Raw genomic sequence first — 13,191 nt, 5'->3', positions numbered from 1 at the left:
TGCAAGGTCAAGTGCTGAAGCAGAGTATCGTGCAATGGCCTTAGCCACTTGTGAGCTTGTTTGGTTAAAACAACTAATTCAAGAGTTGAGATCTGTCAAAGTATCACAAATGAAGTTACTCTGTGATAATCAGGCTACCCTTTATATTGCTTCAAATCCAGTGTTTCATGAGAGGACTAAACACATAGAAATTGATTGTCACTTTGTTCGAGAGAAAGTTCTATCAGGGTGTATTGCAACTAGTTAAGTCAGTTCCAACGACCAGTTAGCAGACATCCTCACTAAGTCTCTCAAGGGTTCTCTTGTTGATTTTATTTGTAACAAGTTTGGTGCATATGACTTATATGCTCCAGAGAGGGTGTTGAAGTGTAAAATAGGAAATAAGATTATTCTCATTGTAAAATAGGAAATAGGATTATTCTCATTAAAGACCATCTTCTATATTAGGTTAGGATCAAATTACTTCCTAGATTAATGTTTTATTTTTTGCTATAAATTCATTATACATTTCATTGTGAAATATGTAACAAAACAAAGTATTTCTTCACAGAGTCTATTTTTTATTAATTTACCTGTCGAAAAAATTTAAGAGAAAAAGTGCAACAGAGCTACAATAAGGTTGTGGATACTTGTGAATTAAGGTTGAAAAGGCAAATAGTTGGATTCTATCATAACCTAATTTTGTATGTCCGTTCTCGAAAAAACAGAAAACGGATACACAAAATTCATAAAAACACAACCTAAATGCTTTAGTATCTTCACACTGAAAGCTTATCTCTCGACATTGTACAGTGGAGCACTCTTTATTGTGGGCAGTAGAAATTCTACAATGGATGTGTGCCAAACTCTGAAGTCATGCCGTTAACCTTTCTGGTTCCTGATGAAGATTATATTCATTCAGTCTCATGTCTATGGACCACGGAGTGATCATGCGAGATTTTATCAGTTAAGGCCAATGGCTTCTGTCTTCATTCTTCATGAACCTTCATGATGAGAAAATCTAAAATCAAGGAATTCTTATGGAGTGCAAAAATTTCAGTGTCCAATACTTGCTAGAATCGGTTGAAGAAATCCTTCTTTCAGTTCACTTGCAACTTCAATCCATTTCAATACAAATTTCCAGTACTTTGAGCACGTGTGGGAGTGACTAGTGACTAAGACCAGATGATTTGCAATATGAGAACCGTAAATAGATGTTACCAGTAATCTTTGCAAGAACAGAGTCCACTCTTGAAATGGTGGAAACGGGTTGCATCTCTAACAACAAATTGGCGATCTACAATCTTGCTAACCAACTTTATAAACAAATGACAGTCTCCACATATCCGTAGGTTCTTCATCACAACAATATCTGTTCCTGGACTTGTGTTTAAGAGCCCAAATGCAATTGCCAACTTTTCACTGTGCACTCCCATACCATTCAAATATTCATTGTTGCTTTTATTATCAATATTCGTAGACCCACGAAGTTCCTCAACTAAATTTTCTAACTCATCCAGCATTCTATATATTTCTGCTGTTTGATGATGGCTTTTATCACCAGCCAAGAAGAGGTGAACTATCCCTTTAAGTTCAACATAGCTACACCCTGGATCTTTCTTAAGCTTCCGCTCCTTCATCATCACTCTAACCCTCATTACGCCCTCCAAGTTCCCGGCATCAGAATATATATTAGACAATAACACATAGTAACCAATATTTGTGGGTTCAAGCCTAATGACCCGTTCAAAAGCCAACTCTGCAAGCTCTACATTTCTATGGATTTTACAAGCACCCAAAAGAGCTCCCCACACCGCACCATCAGGTTCTATCTGTGTTGATTGAATGAGTTCTCGAGCTTCATTCAGCCGACCTGCCCGGCCTAAAAGATCCACCATACATGAGTAGTGCCCTGGACCAGGCTGCAACCCATATTGTTTCTTCATTGAAGCAAAATAATCTGAGCCCTTATCAGTCAGTCCTGCATGGCTACAAGCAGACAGAACACTCACAAATGCTGTTCCATCAGGTCTAACACCACTTTTAATCATCTCATCAAAGAGCTCCACCGCAGCGTCTCCTTGTCCATGCATTCCATATCCACCTATGATTGCAGTCCACGAAACCACACTCTTCAAAGGCATGGCATCAAAAATGGCCCGTGCTCTTTTTAAATGACCACACCTCGCATACATATTAATCAGAGCATTATTGAGAAATGGGTTCGAGTCAAAACCATTTACTTCAATCTGTTTTTCAATCTTATGGCCAATACCAAGCGCACCAAGGTAAGCACAAGAAGAAAGGACCCCAACAAACGTAACAGCATCAGGACAAACCCCAAAGGACTCCATCTCTTTATAGAGCTCTAAAACGTGAGTAGCAAGCCCATTTTGCGCGTACCCAGAAATCATAGCATTCCAAGTAATCAATCCCTTTTCAGGCATCCCATTGAACAACTTCCTTCCGTACTCAACAGACCCACATTTCACATACATTGTCACCAAACAATTCGCCACAGACAAAGCAAAATCTAAACCCATTTTCACACATAAGCAATGCAAACACATCCCAAGCCACAAAAAACCCGGCACCAAACATATCGGTAACAATCCCAGCATCGTAACTGCATTCCTTTCCACACCCACTTCCCCCATTTTACCAAACAACAAAACCGCATCAATAACACACGAATTCAACACATAACCAGATATCAAAGCATTGTAACAAACAGTCAGTTTCATTACCTTTGAACTTTCATCGAACACCTTGTGCGCGCTATCCAGTAAAGCGCATTTACAGTACAAACTAATGAGAGAAGTGACCACAAAGGGCTCCAGTTCACACCCAGTCTTGATGACGTGGCAGTGGATCTGAGAACCGGGGAATGGGAGCGAAAGAACGGCGCATGATTTGAGGGCGAAAGGGAAAGTGAAGGCGTTCGGCGTGACGCCAAAACGGAGCATTTGGCGATACAAAGAGAGGGCTTGCGGGAAGAGCGAGTGGTTCGCAAGTTGTCTTAAGCGCGTGTTCCATGGACTCGTAGAGGATTTTGGCGAGGTTTTGGGACGTTTGCAGAGGAGGAGTTTTGCAGGTTTTTGAGGGTTCAGCGAGGGTTTTATGGTCATTTACAAAGAATTTAACGGTTTGATCTTGCCTGCTTTGGCGGGTCGGAAAGTCTAAGTGGCAGTTTTAACGAATGCTCAAGTGGAAGACGATAAAACGATGCGTTTTGAGGAATTTAACTGTCGAAAAAATTTAAGAGAAAAAGTGCAACAGAGCTACAATAAGGTTGTGGATACTTGTGAATTAAGGTTTGAAAAGGCAAATAGCTAGATTCTATCATAACCTAATTTTGTATGTCTGTTCTCGAAAAAACAGAAAACGGATACACAAAATTCATAAAAACACAACCTAAATGCTTTAGTATCTTCACACTGAAAGCTTATCTCTCGACATTGTACAGTGGAGCACTCTTTATTGTGGGCAGTAGAAATTCTACAATGGATGTGTGCCAAACTCTGAAGTCATGCCGTTAACCTTTCTGGTTCCTGATGAAGATTATATTCATTCAGTCTCATGTCTATGGACCACGGAGTGATCATGCGAGATTTTATCAGTTAAGGCCAATGGCTTCTGTCTTCATTCTTCATGAACCTTCATGATGAGAAAATCTAAAATCAAGGAATTCTTATGGAGTGCAAAAATTTCAGTGTCCAATACTTGCTAGAATCGGTTGAAGAAATCCTTCTTTCAGTTCACTTGCAACTTCAATCCATTTCAATACAAATTTCCAGTACTTTGAGCACGTGTGGGAGTGACTAGTGACTAAGACCAGATGATTTGCAATATGAGAACCGTAAATAGATGTTACCAGTAATCTTTGCAAGAACAGAGTCCACTCTTGAAATGGTGGAAACGGGTTGCATCTCTAACAACAAATTGGCGATCTACAATCTTGCTAACCAACTTTATAAACAAATGACAGTCTCCACATATCCGTAGGTTCTTCATCACAACAATATCTGTTCCTGGACTTGTGTTTAAGAGCCCAAATGCAATTGCCAACTTTTCACTGTGCACTCCCATACCATTCAAATATTCATTGTTGCTTTTATTATCAATATTCGTAGACCCACGAAGTTCCTCAACTAAATTTTCTAACTCATCTAGCATTCTATATATTTCTGCTGTTTGATGATGGCTTTTATCACCAGCCAAGAAGAGGTGAACTATCCCTTTAAGTTCAACATAGCTACACCCTGGATCTTTCTTAAGCTTCCGCTCCTTCATCATCACTCTAATCCTCATTACACCCTCCAAGTTCCCGGCATCAGAATATATATTAGACAATAACACATAGTAACCAATATTTGTGGGTTCAAGCCTAATGACCCGTTCAAAAGCCAACTCTGCAAGCTCTACATTTCTATGGATTTTACAAGCACCCAAAAGAGCTCCCCACACTGCACCATCAGGTTCTATTTGTGTTGATTGAATAAGTTCTCGAGCTTCATTCAGCCGACCTGCCCGGCCTAAAAGATCCACCATACATGAGTAGTGCTCTGGACCAGGCTGCAACCCATATTGTTTCTTCATTGAAGCAAAATAATCTGAGCCCTTATCAGTCAGTCCTGCATGGCTACAAGCAGACAGAACACTCACAAATGCTGTTCCATCAGGTCTAACACCACTTTTAATCATCTCATCAAAGAGCTCCACCGCAACGTCTCCTTGTCCATGCATTCCATATCCACCTATGATTGCAGTCCACGAAACCACACTCTTCAAAGGCATGGCATCAAAAATGGCCCGTGCTCTTTTTAAATGACCACACCTCGCATACATATTAATCAGAGCATTATTGAGAAATGGGTTCGAGTCAAAACCATTTACTTCAATCTGTTTTTCAATCTTATGGCCAATACCAAGCGCACCAAGGTAAGCACAAGAAGAAAGGACCCCAACAAACGTAACAGCATCAGGACAAACCCCAAAGGACTCCATCTCTTTATAGAGCTCTAAAACGTGAGTAGCAAGCCCATTTTGCGCGTACCCAGAAATCATAGCATTCCAAGTAATCAATCCCTTTTCAGGCATCCCATTGAACAACTTCCTTCCGTACTCAACAGACCCACATTTCACATACATTGTCACCAAACAATTCGCCACAGACAAAGCAAAATCTAAACCCATTTTCACACATAAGCAATGCAAACACATCCCAAGCCACAAAAAACCCGGCACCAAACATATCGGTAACAATCCCAGCATCGTAACTGCATTCCTTTCCACACCCACTTCCCCCATTTTACCAAACAACAAAACCGCATCAATAACACACGAATTCAACACATAACCAGATATCAAAGCATTGTAACAAACAGTCAGTTTCATTACCTTTGAACTTTCATCGAACACCTTGTGCGCGCTATCCAGTAAAGCGCATTTACAGTACAAACTAATGAGAGAAGTGACCACAAAGGGCTCCAGTTCACACCCAGTCTTGATGACGTGGCAGTGGATCTGAGAACCGGGGAATGGGAGCGAAAGAACGGCGCATGATTTGAGGGCGAAAGGGAAAGTGAAGGCGTTCGGCGTGACGCCAAAACGGAGCATTTGGCGATACAAAGAGAGGGCTTGCGGGAAGAGCGAGTGGTTCGCAAGTTGTCTTAAGCGCGTGTTCCATGGACTCGTAGAGGATTTTGGCGAGGTTTTGGGACGTTTGCAGAGGAGGAGTTTTGCAGGTTTTTGAGGGTTCAGCGAGGGTTTTATGGTCATTTAGAAAGAATTTAACGGTTTGATCTTGCCTGCTTTGGCGGGTCGGAAAGTCTAAGTGGCAGTTTTAACGAATGCTCAAGTAGAAGACGATAAAACGATGCGTTTTGAGGAATTTAACCTTGATTAGATTTATGAGTTGGAAAAGATTTTTAAAATAATTATTTCTTCTCATTCTAATGAATTTTTTCTTAAACTAAATTAAATATAATTTCATTACCATTAATTATAATTAAATTCAAAGCTTTTTTAAACTTATATTGTAATTTGTAGCATAAACTTGCTTATCATTCATTCTATTCAACTGAACGGCTAAGATTTAGGATTAAAATAATAATATTGGGTGCGTTTGGCTTATTGTTTTTATCCATATTCTCAATCATATTTTTCAAATATTATTTGGCACGTTATTTCCAAAATATTAGTCTATTTTTTTTAATTACATCGAGACCCTATAAGTTTATTAATTTCATTAAATACCCCCCAGAAAAAAAGTTTAAAAACTAACAAAAACACCCCCACCCACAGTACCTGCCAGATTCTGGCAACCACCGCCGGTGGTAGCCGGAATCTATCACAATAATCACACAGCCACCGGAAAAAACGGTAATGGCCAGATCTAGCCTTTTCCGGCCAGATCCACAATGGATTTGGCCAGAAAAGGCCAGATCTGCCGTCGCTGACAGCCAAAGATGGCCATCGTTTCAGCCTTTTTCGACCATCGCAGCCACAGCAGTTCGTAGATTTGGCCTTTTCCGACCAGATTCGTGGTGGATCTGGCCGGAAAAGGCCATAACAACTCGTTATGGCACAGATCCGACCGGTTTGTGTCCTAACGAAATTTTTCGGCCAGATTCCGACGGTGGTGGCCGGAATCTGGCACTGCAGGTGGTGGGGGTGTTTTTGTCATTTTATATATTAGGGTCTTTAATTAAATTAGTAAACCTAAGGGCTTTTTCATAAATTTTTAAAATTTACCTCGTAATACTTCATTATCCAACAACCCAATACTATCCCCAAAATCCTATCCAAAATAATAAACCAAACGCACCCATTAATGTTGTTATTTAAAATAATCTCGATATCTACATTATGATAAATGATTGATTTGAATTTTGTAATGTTTTAAAATAAAATTTTAAGTTAAGTTATAATATTTTTTAACAGAATGTTCGAATGATATTATATATACATATTTTTGATGTAATATAACATAAATTCAGAAATAATACAATATGTTGTGTGCGGTTTTTCTGCCAAGCTCGGGCCAACGCGAGGATATAGCTTAACCCAGAATGAGCTCGGCAACAATGATTGATCGACCAGCATAAGTTCGTCGAGCCAAAGCTTGACCCAGCACAAGCTAGTCGCGGATAGTTGAAGAAATCATTTAATCAACCTCCAGATTACTTCAAATATCAGATATTGCGAGAATGACTAAATTAACAGCGATCACTACGCAATCACAGTGCCCAATCGCGAGAATATCGAAATTGCAATTCAGATCAATTGTAATCCCCTTCATTTCGCTCTTTTCTTTGTATAAATCTTGTATATAAACCCCCTCAAACGATGAGGAAGGGGCCACGATTTTCACATAGAAACTATACTGTAAGCTCTCATAGCAAATACAAAAACAGTGGACGTAGCTTTAGAGTTAACCTCGCCGAACCACTTTAAAATTCTCATTGTCTTTACTTTATTGCATTCTTTTTACATACATTGCTGATTGTTCTTAATCACGCACACATCAATTCCTATCTCGGTAAGGTTGATCAGATCTCGTGAGTTGGTGCAAATTTTTATACCAACATTTTGGTGCTAGAATGAGGGTCTTCCGCCAATATCTCGAAGATTCTAACAAACGTTCACTGCAATTTACTAGTCCCAAGATCAAAATGGTGTTCACCAGATCAAGAATTACCACCGAAAATCACGAAAACGTGGAAACCACCCATCAAGAGGTGCAACAGGAGAACACTGGGCGTCGACCACCCATGCTGCCAGCCCAACACGCCGCAAACAACCAAGGGGCAGGGACGTCAAACCCCGAGAATGGCCAGCTGATGGAAATAATCAGGACAATGGTTGCACAGGTGGTGCAACAGAACGTGGCTAAGCTAAAGAATCAACAACCAATTGCCCAGAACCTTGATCAGCCGTGTTTCGCCAACGCCACCCTAACAGGTATGAATTTTGCAGGTGGACAGTCCGCATCGTCATCGCCAAGGGATGATCAACACCTCTAACCTCGCAAGCAACACTCCACGCACAAGCATGAGTCCCACGGGCAAACGAACCTTGGGAGGCGATCAAGGAAGCAGCCACTGAGGGAAAGCAAAGGCAACGAACACAACCGAGAACCTCGACGGTATCCCCAACGTCAGCGTGCCGGTTTTAACCCATGCCCAAGACCAAATCGATCTTCATAGGCCCGCGAAGTGAGCCATGTGCGACAATCTGGCAATGACTAACGTTTCTGTTATGACCGAAGTTGCGAGCAACGCATTGACGAGCATGATAGCACCTACCAACCTAGCCATCATGACTCGACCTCACGCATCGGAGGAGCTTCACAAGCAACAGACTTGCAAACTTATTTGCTCAAGGTACAACTTAACAGAGCCAACCAGGACAACCAAACGACTTAGATCGCATGCAAAAGATGTTCGACAATCTAGAAGCTTACTAGAACAACCTGGCAAAAGAAATAGTAAGTTCCCCCTTTACGGAAGAAGTTCGCCAAGCCCCCCTCCCACAAGGGTTCAGGGCACCGAGAGCAAGTTCGTTGGGAGAAGAGACCCCAGAGATCACCTCGATAACTTTAATGACCTGATGGAGCTACATCAGGTCAGTGATTTAGCGAAATGTCGGTGCTTCACAGTCACATTGGTCAGGGATGCCATGAGGTGGTAAAAGTGGCTTAAAGCGAACTCCATCAACTCCTGGCAACAATTCTCCGCACTGTTCCTACATCAATTTCAAGCGAGGAGACAATTTGCAATGCCGCTCAACTACTTGAGCAACATTCGCCAAGAACGGGATGAATCACTGACCTCAAATTTAACGAGGTTCCAAAATGAGCAGGCAAAGGTTGTTAATTGTAATAGCCACTACTACTCAAAAGATTATAATGAAATACATAAAAATAAAATAAAGAAATTGGGCCCAAAATTTTCTTTTATTAAACATATATACATATTCTTTTCAAACATATACATTTTTACACAAAATGCATAACATAAACATAAGTTATCAAAAACACAAGGGACAGTGTAGCCACTCCTTCTCGAACGCCGACATCCATCCGACAGTGTCCTCACCTAGGTCCTGCAAAACATAGGAAAACAACGGGGTGAGCACTAAACAATGCTCAGTAAGTAAATCCTCTACTCATGCTAGCCCCGTAACTCTCTATCTCTAATTCTTTCCTTACAACTCCCCGTTCAATATTTCTTTGGGTACGTCTTTCTTTTCCTCTTTCTCTTTCTCTTAGAAACTCTTTTCTCATAACTTTTTCATAAATCACGACCCCATCTCACCGGGGGCACGGCCGGGACTCACTCCCGCTCTACGTGACCTCTATTCACTCTAGCCGATCGGACTCGGTTATGCATGGATTCGGAACCCTTGGCCATGTGAGTATATAATCTCTCTCTCTCGGGTACTCGGGTATAGCCCTCATCCGCATGCACTCTCACGGGCTACACCACTTCTCTATCTGATACTCATGCCGCGCTCTCAATGCGGCGTACATGCGGGAATACTCTACCCATTACTCACGGGTTCCCCATCGCACAACCTACTCTATTCTCTTAACTCTTAAAGAACTTATACTCACATTCTATACTAAATCTCAAGCTACTTCTCAAGTGTATAAACAAAGGTGTAGAGCTAGCTCATGCTCCCTAATGCACTAATGAAATGCCAACTACAAGATTTCCTCAAAACAGTCATTCTGCACCAGTCACACTAAAACGGCCATAACTTATGCTATACACCTCGGATTACTACGGTTCTGGTCTCGTTTCAAAGCTTAGAAACAGGGCTACAACTTCTCTGTTTTGGTCTCAGCCCAGTTCGAACCGTAAGATACTCAAAAATTACTCAGAAAGTTACGGCAGTGACAGGGCAGATTTCACTTAGGCATTTCCTCAAACATCTCATGTGCATATAAACACCCTACGAAAATTACTACTAAACTTCATTTTTCTAGCCATCCAAATTGGGGAAAAACTCCCTCAATTACTCATAATCCCTGTCAAGAAAAGCACTCCCAAAAAGGATTACACAACATCTCTCAAACTTCATCTCAAACTCCATTCTCAATACACATATCAACAACACTTCTCATATTTAATCAATCCCAACTACTAAGACTAAGCACACATCTCATCTCAATTTTCAGTAGGTATACCATGTACATACATAATTAAAATAAGTCTCTACTCAAAGCTTAGTCATAACTCAACTTGGTTGGATTTACTTACCTTGTGCAAAGATGGCTTCCTTAGCACTTTTCCTTCCCTTTGTGGACTTGTCTCTTCTCTACAACTCAAAACAACCACAAGGGCAGCAACAACACAATAAGACCTCACTATAAATACAAGAAAACTCACATCTAAAGCATGAATTCTTACCTTAGGAAGCTTTAGATGAAATCTCTACTCAAAACCCCTCTTAAATCCCTTAGAACTCTTGGAAAATTGGGTGGAGAAATTGAGAGAATATGGGCAAATGGAAGAGGCGGTGGAATGAAATGAATAAGGGCTTTCTCTACACTTTACTCTTTTTAGTTCATATTATAAGCTTCATTTCCCATTTTGCCCTTGTCCTTTCTTGAAAATTCCATCTATATCCTTTGATTCTTTACAATTACACCCCCATCTAAACACAATCTCTACTAAATTTCCTTTCATTTTACTCCCCACTTTTCCTACTAATTAGGGGTAGAATGGTCATTGTGTCCCAAAAGAAGAATTCTCTAGAAAACTCAAGAATCTTTGTTTTATGCTCGTCGCCGCGGCGAAGCATTTTCGTCGCCTCGGCGAAATAGGGCAGAACCTACCCGTAGTGCAACTTCTCCTCCTTGCCGCGGCAAAGTTTCTTCTTTGCCCCGGCGAAGTTTGAATTTCCAACTTCACCAAAACTCAACCCATTTCAAGGCAACAATTCAACCAACTCAACATACAAACTCAATTTAAGTTAAAACAATGAACTTTTAACTAATACAACAAATCTTAAATACGTACCTCAAGTGGGATATTACATTAATGCCCCCGAAGAATCCATTCAGACTCTGTTGATCGTAAGGATTAGACCTAACACAGAGCTGTGGAAAGAGCTCTAGAGTGAAGATCATGTGAGCCTGGCCAAATTCTACCAAACAGCCGCAAAGTACCAGCGAGTAGAAAGCTCGTTAGCGGTACTAGCTAGAAGCCCGACGCTAGAGGGACAAAAGACAGGATCGCCCCTCGGATAAGCATGGGGGCCAAGACCGTAGCAACAGGGATCGCAACAGATTTCAAAAGAAACAAGGAGTAGATAACCGTGGTGAAAGGCAACCTTTCTTGTGGTATGCAGAGTACACCCCCCTCACTCAAGACATCGCCCACATCTATGAAGTATCCTAAGAGGCAAAGAGCCTGCCCGCTCCAGAGAGCATGAGGGGGACACCAGGCAGAAGAGATCGACAGAAATATTGTCAGTACCACAGGGATGTCGGGCACAACACGAATGACTGCCAAGCTTTGAAGGATGTCATCGAGGACCTGATAAGAAGAGGTCATTTGAAAGAATTTTTCAAAGCAGAACCAGCTCGAGCGAATCCTGGTGAGCAAAGTAGCCAAATCCCGAGTCAAGCATAGACCCCGAATCAACCGGCTCCGCCAAACCCCAATGAGGTCTTCGTGAATATGATCTACAGAGGACCAGATCTAGCGGGAAGCTTGAGACGAGCTTGTGAGCAATACGCTCTGGAGGTCAGAACATACTCGGTTCCCCAAATAATGAGTTACGAATAGAAGCTGCCTAAGTGGCCCAAACAGGAAAGTGAGGTAGTGGGGTTCATGGTCGACGAGTGTGAAATATCCCCTCGTCGTAATCATGACGCGATTGTAATCATGGCCAGGATTGACAATGTAAGGGTGTTAAGAGTTATGATCAACAACGGGAGTGCGGCAAACATCATTTTCTCGGGAGCCTTTCAAGGAATGGGATTCACATAAATGAACTTGTGAGCATGCCCTTCGCCGCTCTATAGGTTCGCCGGGGACAACCTGGTTCCCAGGGGTACTATTGACCTTCCCGTAACTCTGGAGGCAAAGCCAAAGGTCAGAACTGTGATGGCTGAATTCCTGGTGGTGGACAGCCCGACCACATATAACGTCATCCTTGGAAGGCCAATCTTGGATGATTTAAGCGCAGTCACATCGATGCACTACCAACCAATGAGATTTCCAACTTCCGAGGGAGTCACGACAATCAGAAGATGCACCAAAGAATCTCAAGAGTGCTATATCAGGCTATAAACGCCACACAAAAATGGCCGCATCCAAAAATAATGATCATCGCAGAATCCAAGCCGAACCCCAAACCGCTAGAGGACACTATAAATCCTCGTATCCACAAAGAAGAACCTGCGGCAGGACCAACCGAAGAGCTACTAGAGATAAATGTTAGCGAGGAGGATCCAACTCATGTGTTGAAGATCAGTAGCAGCTTGACCAGAGAGATGGCCAATCGTCTGGTCGAGTTCCTGAAAAAGAACCTTGATGTATTCACATGGGTGCAAGCGGATATGGTTGGGATTAGACATGAGGTGATGTGCCACAGGTTGAACCTCGACCCATAGGCTCAGCCCATAAGACAGAAAATGAAGGTCATGGATGTAGAGTGTTCTCAAGCGCTCAAGGATGAAGTTGACAAACTCTTGGAAATCAACTTCATCAGGGAAGTCAAGTACCCAGACTGGCTCACCAATCTAGTCCTAGTTAAGAAGCCGAATGGTAAGTGGCGGACTTGCGTTGACTTTATGGATCTGAACAAAGCTTGTTCGAAAGATAACTTTTCGCTAACGCGGATCGACCAGCTTGTAGATGTAGCAACGGAAAACACACTGCTTAGCTTTATAGATGTGTACTCGGGATATAATCAGATCCCGATGTACCAGCCTGATGAAGAGCATACCTCATTTATAACTGACAGTGGAATTTATTGTTACAGGATTATGCCGTTTGGCCTCAAGAACGCAGGGGCGACCTATTAGCTTTTGGTGAACAAGATGTTCGCCAACCAAATCGGCCATTCCATGGAAGTATACATCGATGACATGCTTGTCAAAACAAAGGTCTTCGAAAGCCATATTGAGCACTTGGGGGAAATATTTGACATCCTCATGAAGTATCAAATGAAGCTCAATCCATTGAAATGTGC

General features: G+C 41.8%; 2 protein-coding genes across 2 annotated transcripts; both read right to left on the bottom strand.

The window, feature by feature from the left end:
- Positions 1-760: 760 nt before the first annotated feature.
- Positions 761-3,107, bottom strand: LOC116116228 (putative pentatricopeptide repeat-containing protein At3g11460, mitochondrial). Its single transcript, XM_031402323.1, has one exon. It carries the CDS (start codon positions 3,105-3,107, stop codon positions 1,197-1,199), a length of 1,911 nt encoding a protein of 636 aa, XP_031258183.1. The 3' UTR covers positions 761-1,196.
- Positions 3,108-3,413: 306 nt separating this feature from the next.
- Positions 3,414-5,773, bottom strand: LOC116116252 (putative pentatricopeptide repeat-containing protein At3g11460, mitochondrial). Its single transcript, XM_031402352.1, has one exon. It carries the CDS (start codon positions 5,758-5,760, stop codon positions 3,850-3,852), a length of 1,911 nt encoding a protein of 636 aa, XP_031258212.1. The 5' UTR covers positions 5,761-5,773; the 3' UTR covers positions 3,414-3,849.
- Positions 5,774-13,191: the final 7,418 nt, after the last annotated feature.

Source organism: Pistacia vera, unplaced genomic scaffold (genome assembly GCF_008641045.1).
Source record: "Pistacia vera cultivar Batoury unplaced genomic scaffold, PisVer_v2 Contig767, whole genome shotgun sequence".
NCBI classification, from domain to species: Eukaryota; Viridiplantae; Streptophyta; class Magnoliopsida; order Sapindales; family Anacardiaceae; genus Pistacia; species Pistacia vera.
This window is presented reverse-complemented; position numbering and strand designations above follow the sequence as displayed.

Excerpts from the sequence above, each read along its gene's own strand:
- LOC116116228 (XM_031402323.1), bottom strand. The coding sequence starts at position 3,107 with ATGACCATAAAACCCTCGCTGAACCCTCAAAAACCTGCAAAACTCCTC.
- LOC116116252 (XM_031402352.1), bottom strand. The coding sequence starts at position 5,760 with ATGACCATAAAACCCTCGCTGAACCCTCAAAAACCTGCAAAACTCCTC.